The 7,500-nt window shown below is 45.6% G+C and overlaps 1 protein-coding gene across 1 annotated transcript in view; it reads right to left on the bottom strand.

Moving 5' to 3' along the window:
- LOC129845981 (voltage-dependent T-type calcium channel subunit alpha-1H-like) overlaps nt 1–7,500 on the bottom strand; it is a gene marked incomplete at its 5' end in the record, with an annotated part of 18,998 nt that overhangs the window by 9,130 nt on the left and 2,368 nt on the right. The window contains one exon of the mRNA XM_055913969.1: nt 3,480–3,758. Within this exon, the coding sequence (XP_055769944.1) occupies nt 3,480–3,758 (279 nt within the window). The remainder of the gene's footprint in view (nt 1–3,479; nt 3,759–7,500) is intronic.

The following is a 7,500-nucleotide window of genomic DNA, read 5'->3' as shown; positions in this document are numbered from 1 at the left end:
CCGGGGACACCACCTGTAAGGCTGGTGCCATGTACACCGGCCCGAGGAGACGTACTGGAGACCAGATACGTTGGGCCGGCTTCATGGCACTCGGCTCGATGCCCAACCTAGCCCTCCCAGTGCGGCAAGGTGGAATAGCCCGCACTGGGCTAAGCACGCGTACTGGGGACACCGTGCGCTTTACCGCATAACACGGTGTCTGACCAGTACGACGCCCTCTTACTCCACGGCAAGCCCGGGGAGTTGGCTCAGGTATCCAACCCGGCTTCGCCACACTCCCCTTTAGCCCCCCCCCCCAAGAAATTTTTGGGTGAGCCTCTCGGGCTTCCGTGCTAGCCGCGTACCCTCATACCTGCGCTCCTGGGCTGTGGCTGCCTTCTCCACTCCGCTTGGTCCTCTTGTGGTGGGTGTTTCTGTTAAGGCAGTCAATGTTGTTCTCCTCCTCAAACGAGGAGGAGCATGGATAGGACCAAGATGCGGATTGGTGATTAATCATACTTTTAATGAAAACAGCAAACACGACACTACAAAACTACAAAACAACAAACTAACAAACCTTCAACCGTCCTGTGTGGCCCAAACACTGACACAGGAACAAACACCCACAAAACACCAGTGAAACCCTGGCTGCCTTTGTATGACTCTCAATTAGAGACAAACAATACACACCTGTCTCTAATTGAGAATCATACCAGGCCGAACACAAAACCCCACATAGAAATACAAACATAGACAAACCCACCCAACTCACGCCCTGACCAACTAAAATGAATACAAAACAAAGGAAAACAGGTCAGGAACGTGACAGTCTCTCTCTCTCTCTCTGTCTCTCTGTCTCTCTCTCCATTGCCCCTCTCTCCTCTCTCCTGCCCATAACCATCCTCTAGTCTAAGTGTTTTTTCAGAGTCTTGTTGTTTAGAGTCTGAGCTGTTGTTTAACATGTCTAGAGTCTAAGCATTCTTAACCCTGCAGCTAGACCACTAAGCATTCTAAACCCTGCAGCTAGATCACTAAGGATTCTAGAACCCTGCAGCTAGATCACTAAGCATTCTAAACCCTGCAGCTAGATCACTAAGCATTCTAAACCCTGCAGCTAGATCACTAAGCATTCTTAACCCTGCAGCTAGATCACTAAGCATTCTAAACCCTGCAGCTAGATCACTAAGCATTCTAAACCCTGCAGCTAGATCACTAAGCATTCTAAACCCTGCAGCTAGATCACTAAGCATTCTAAACCCTGCAGCTAGATCACTAAGCATTCTAAACCCTGCAGCTAGATCACTAAGCATTCTAAACCCTGCAGTTAGATCACTAAGCATTCTAAACCCTGCAGTTAGATCACTAAGCATGCTAAACCCTGCAGCTAGATCACTAAGCATTCTAAACCCTGCAGCTAGATCACTAAGCATTCTAAACCCTGCAGCTAGATCACTAAGCATTCTAAACTCTGCAGCTAGATCACTAAGCATTCTAAACCCTGCAGCTAGATCACTAAGCATTCTAAACCCTGCAGCTAGACCACTAAGCATTCTAAACCCTACAGTTAGACCACTAAGCATTCTAAACCCTGCAGCTAGATCACTAAGGATTCTAGAACCCTGCAGCTAGATCACTAAGCATTCTAAACCCTGCAGCTAGATCACTAAGCATTCTAAACCCTGCAGCTAGATCACTAAGCGTTCTAAACCCTGCAGCTAGACCACTAAGCATTCTAAACCCTGCAGCTAGACCACTAAGCATTCTAAACCCTGCAGCTAGATCACTAAGCATTCTAAACCCTGCAGCTAGACCACTAAGCATTCTAAACCCTGCAGCTAGATCACTAAGCATTCTAAACCCTGCAGCTAGATCACTAAGCATTCTAAACCCTGCAGCTAGACCACTAAGCATTCTAAACCCTGCAGGTAGACCACTAAGCATTCTAAACCCTGCAGCTAGACCACTAAGCATTCTAAACTCTGCAGCTAGATCACTAAGCATTCTAAACTCTGCAGCTAGATCACTAAGCATTCTAAACCCTGCAGCTAGATCACTAAGCATTCTAAACCCTGCAGCTAGACCACTAAGCATTCTAAACCCTGCAGCTAGACCACTAAGCATTCTAAACCCTGCAGGTAGACCACTAAGCATTCTAAACCCTGCAGCTAGACCACTAAGCATTCTAAACTCTGCAGTTAGATCACTAAGCATTCTAAACCCTGCAGCTAGATCACTAAGCATTCTAAACCCTGCAGCTAGATCACTGAGCATTCTAAACCCTGCAGCTAGACCACTAAGCATTCTAAACCCTGCAGCTAGATCACTAAGAATTCTAAACCCTGCAGCTAGATCACTAAGCATTCTAAACCCTGCAGCTAGACCACTAAGCATTCTAAACCCTGCAGGTAGACCACTAAGCATTCTAAACCCTGCAGCTAGACCACTAAGCATTCTAAACTCTGCAGTTAGATCACTAAGCATTCTAAACCCTGCAGCTAGATCACTAAGCATTCTAAACCCTGCAGCTAGATCACTGAGCATTCTAAACCCTGCAGCTAGACCACTAAGCATTCTAAACCCTGCAGCTAGATCACTAAGCATTCTAAACCCTGCAGCTAGATCACTAAGCATTCTAAACCCTGCAGCTAGATCACTAAGCATTCTAAACCCTGCAGGTAGACCACTAAGCATTCTAAACCCTGCAGCTAGATCACTAAGCATTCTAAACCCTGCAGCTAGATCACTAAGCATTCTAAACCCTGCAGCTAGATCACTAAGCATTCTAAACCCTGCAGCTAGATCACTAAGCATTCTAAACCCTGCAGCTAGATCACTAAGCATTCTAAACCCTGCAGCTAGATCACTAAGCATTCTAAACCCTGCAGCTAGACCACTAAGCATTCTAAACCCTGCAGCTAGACCACTAAGCATTCTAAACCCTGCAGCTAGATCACTAAGCATTCTAAACCCTGCAGCTAGATCACTAAGCATTCTAAACCCTGCAGCTAGACCACTAAGCATTCTAAACCCTGCAGCTAGATCACTAAGCATTCTAAACCCTGCAGCTAGATCACTAAGCATTCTAAACCCTGCAGCTAGATCACTAAGCATTCTAAACCCTGCAGCTAGACCACTAAGCATTCTAAACCCTGCAGCTAGATCACTAAGCATTCTAAACCCTGCAGCTAGATCACTAAGCATTCCAAACCCCCATTCTAAACCCTGCAGCTAGATCACTAAGCATTCTAAACCCTGCAGCTAGATCACTAAGCATTCTAAACCCTGCAGCTAGATCACTAAGTATTCTAAACCCTGCTTCTAGATCACTAAGCATTCTAAACCCTGCAGCTAGATCACTAAGCATTCTAAACCCTGCAGCTAGATCACTAAGCATTCTAAACCCTGCAGCTAGACCACTAAGCATTCTAAACCCTGCAGCTAGATCACCAAGCATTCTACACCATAAACCCTTCTAAACACTTGTCCCTGATCTGTCTCACCTGACCAGGTGAGTGTGGGCGTGGGCCCAGCGCCGACGCATTAGAGGCGGAGCTAAGACGTCTAGCTCTCTCCATCTCCAGCGCGATCTCGGCGTCCATCTCTGCGTCCTCCTTGGCCTCCTTGTTGCTCTCCTCCAGGTGTTTCATCAGCACCGCCACCACCACGTTGACCAGCACGAACTGGGCCATGAGGACAAAGGTCACGAAGTAGACCGGAGACATCAGAGGAAGGTAGGTCAGACACGAGCGCTCCTCTGGTAGACACTCACGCAACGTGTCCTGGAGGGAGAGAGAGGGAGAGAGAGGGAGAGATGGAGAAATGGGCCTCTATCTGAGTTGTGTCTGTAGTAACAGTTGTGTGTTTGTGTCAGTAGTAACAGGTGTGTCAGTAGTAACAGTTGTGTCAGTAGTAACAGTTGTGTGTTTGTGTCAGTAGTAACAGGTGTGTCAGTAGTAACAGTTGTGTCAGTAGTAACAGGTGTGTCAGTAGTAATAGTTTTGTCAGTAGTAACATGTGTGTCAGTAGTAATAGTTTTGTCAGTAGTAACAGGTGTGTCAGTAGTAACAGGTGTGTCAGTAGTAACAGGTGTGTCAGTAGTAACAGGTGTGTCTGTAGTAACAGGTGTGTCAGTAGTAACAGGTGTGTCAGTAGTAACAGTTGTGTCAGTAGTAACAGGTGTGTCAGTAGTAACAGGTGTGTCAGTAGTAATAGTTTTGTCAGTAGTAACATGTGTGTCAGTAGTAACAGGTGTGTCAGTAGTAACAGTTGTGTCAGTAGTAACAGGTGTGTGTGTGTGTGTGTGTCAGTAGTAACAGGTGTGTCAGTAGTAACATGTGTGTCAGTAGTAACAGGTGCTTCAGTAGTAACATATGTTTCAGTAGTAACAGGTGTGTCAGTAGTAACAGATGTGTCAGTAGTAACAGGTGTGTCAGTAGTAACAGGTGTGTCCGTAGTAACGGATGTGTCAGTAGTAACGGGTGTGTCAGTAGTAACAGGTGTGTCAGTAGTACCAGGTGTGTCAGTAGTAACAGGTGTGTCAGTAGTAACAGGTGTGTCAGTAGTAACATGTGTGTCGGTAGTAACAGGTGTGTCAGTAGTAACAGGTGTGCCGGTAGTAACAGGTGTGTCAGTAGTAACAGGTGTGTCGGTAGTAACAGGTGTGTCAGTAGTAACAGGTGTGTCAGTAGTAACAGGTGTGTCAGTAGTAACAGGTGTATGAGTAGTAACAGGTGTGTCGGTAGTAACAGGTGTGTCAGTAGTAACAGGTGTGTCAGTAGTAACATGTGTGTCGGTAGTAACAGGTGTGTCAGTAGTAACAGGTGTGTCAGTAGTAACAGGCGTGTCAGTAGTAACAGGTGTGTCGGTAGTAACAGGTGTGTCAGTAGTAACAGGTGTGTCAGTAGTAACAGGTGTGTCAGTAGTAACAGGTGTATGAGTAGTAGCAGGTGTCTTGGTAGTAACAGGTGTGTCAGTAGTAACAGGTGTGTCAGTAGTAACATGTGTGTCGGTAGTAACAGGTGTGTCAGTAGTAACAGGTGTGTCAGTAGTAACAGGTGTGTCGGTAGTAACAGGTGTGTCAGTAGTAACAGGTGTGTCAGTAATAACAGGTGTGTCAGTAGTAACAGATGTGTCAGTAGTAACAGGTGTGTCAGTAGTAACAGGTGTGTCCGTAGTAACGGGTGTGTCAGTAGTAACGGGTGTGTCAGTAGTAACAGGTGTGTCAGTAGTAACAGGTGTGTCAGTAGTAACAGGTGTGTCAGTAGTAACAGGTGTGTCAGTGGTAATAGTTTTGTCAGTAGTAACAGGTGTGTCCGTAGTAACGGGTGTGTCAGTAGTAACAGGTGTGTCCGTAGTAACGGGTGTGTCAGTAGTAACGGGTGTGTCAGTAGTAATAGTTGTGTCAGTAGTAACATGTGTGTCAGTAGTAACATGTGTGTCAGTAGTAACAGGTGTGTCCGTAGTAACGGGTGTGTCAGTAGTAACGGGTGTGTCAGTAGTAACAGGTGTGTCAGTAGTAACATGTGTGTCAGTAGTAACAGTTGTGTCAGTAGTAATAGGTGTGTCAGTAGTAATAGTTTTGTCAGTAGTAACATGTGTGTCAGTAGTAACAGGTGTGTCAGTAGTAACAGGTGTGTGTGTGTGTCAGTAGTAACAGGTGTGTCAGTAGTAACATGTGTGTCAGTAGTAACAGGTGCTTCAGTAGTAACATATGTTTCAGTAGTAACAGGTGTGTCAGTAGTAACAGGTGTGTCAGTAGTAACAGGTGTGTTAGTAGTAACAGGTGTGTCAGTAGAAACAGGTGTCTTGGTAGTAACAGGTGTGTCAGTAGTAACAGGTGTGTCAGTAGTAACATGTGTGTCGGTAGTAACAGGTGTGTCAGTAGTAACAGGTGTGTCGGTAGTAACAGGTGTGTCAGTAGTAACAGGTGTGTCGGTAGTAACAGGTGTGTCGGTAGTAACAGGTGTCTTGGTAGTAACAGGTGTGTCAGTAGTAACAGGTGTGTCAGTAGTAACATGTGTGTCGGTAGTAACAGGTGTGTCGGTAGTAACAGGTGTGTCGGTAGTAACAGGTGTGTCAGTAGTAACAGGTGTGTCAGTAGTAACAGGTGTGTCAGTAGTAACAGGTGTGTCAGTGGTAACAGGTGTGTCAGTAGTAACAGGTGTATGAGTAGTAACAGGTGTCTCGGTAGTAACAGGTGTGTCAGTAGTAACAGGTGTGTCAGTAGTAACATGTGTGTCGGTAGTAACAGGTGTGTCAGTAGTAACAGGTGTGTCAGTAGTAACAGGCGTGTCAGTAGTAACAGGTGTGTCGGTAGTAACAGGTGTGTCAGTAGAAACTGGTGTCTCGGTAGTAACAGGTGTGTCGGTAGTAACAGGTGTGTCAGTAGTAACAGGTGTGTCAGTAGTAACAGGTGTGTTAGTAGTAACAGGTGTGTCAGTAGTAACAGGTGTCTTGGTAGTAACAGGTGTGTCAGTAGTAACAGGTGTGTCAGTAGTAACATGTGTGTCGGTAGTAACAGGTGTGTCAGTAGTAACAGGTGTGTCGGTAGTAACAGGTGTGTCAGTAGTAACAGGTGTGTCGGTAGTAACAGGTGTGTCAGTAGTAACAGGTGTGTCAGTAGTAACATGTGTGTCGGTAGTAACAGGTGTGTCGGTAGTAACAGGTGTGTCAGTAGTAACAGGTGTGTCAGTGGTAACAGGTGCAACAGGTGTGTCAGTAGTAACAGGTGTGTCAGTAGTAACATGTGTGTCAGTAGTAACAGGTGTGTCAGTGGTAATAGTCTTGTCAGTAGTAACATGTGTGTCAGTAGTAATAGTTTTGTCAGTAGTAACAGGTGTGTCAGTAGTAACAGTTGTGTCAGTAGTAACAGGTGTGTCAGTAGTAATAGTTTTGTCAGTAGTAACATGTGTGTCAGTAGTAACAGGTGTGTCAGTAGTAACAGTTGTGTCAGTAGTAAAAGGTGTGTGTGTGTGTGTGTCAGTAGTAACAGGTGTGTCAGTAGTAACATGTGTGTCAGTAGTAACAGGTGCTTCAGTAGTAACATATGTTTCAGTAGTAACAGGTGTGTCAGTAGTAACAGATGTGTCAGTAGTAACAGGTGTGTCAGTAGTAACAGGTGTGTCCGTAGTAACGGATGTGTCAGTAGTAACGGGTGTGTCAGTAGTAACAGGTGTGTCAGTAGTAACAGGTGTGTCAGTAGTAACAGGTGTGTCAGTGGTAACAGGTGTGTCAGTAGTAACAGGTGTATGAGTAGTAACAGGTGTCTCGGTAGTAACAGGTGTGTCAGTAGTAACAGGTGTGTCAGTAGTAACATGTGTGTCGGTAGTAACAGGTGTGTCAGTAGTAACAGGTGTGTCGGTAGTAACAGGTGTGTCAGTAGTAACAGGTGTGTCAGTAGTAACAGGTGTGTCGGTAGTAACAGGTGTGTCAGTAGTAACAGGTGTGTCAGTAGTAACAGGTGTGTCAGTAGTAACAGGTGTGTCGGTAGTAACAGGTGTGTCGGTAGTAACAGGTGTGTCA

This window comes from Salvelinus fontinalis, unplaced genomic scaffold (genome assembly GCF_029448725.1).
Source record: "Salvelinus fontinalis isolate EN_2023a unplaced genomic scaffold, ASM2944872v1 scaffold_0416, whole genome shotgun sequence".
NCBI classification, from domain to species: Eukaryota; Metazoa; Chordata; class Actinopteri; order Salmoniformes; family Salmonidae; genus Salvelinus; species Salvelinus fontinalis.
The sequence above is the reverse complement of the archived record's forward strand: the minus strand, read 5'-3'. Positions and strand labels throughout refer to the sequence as shown.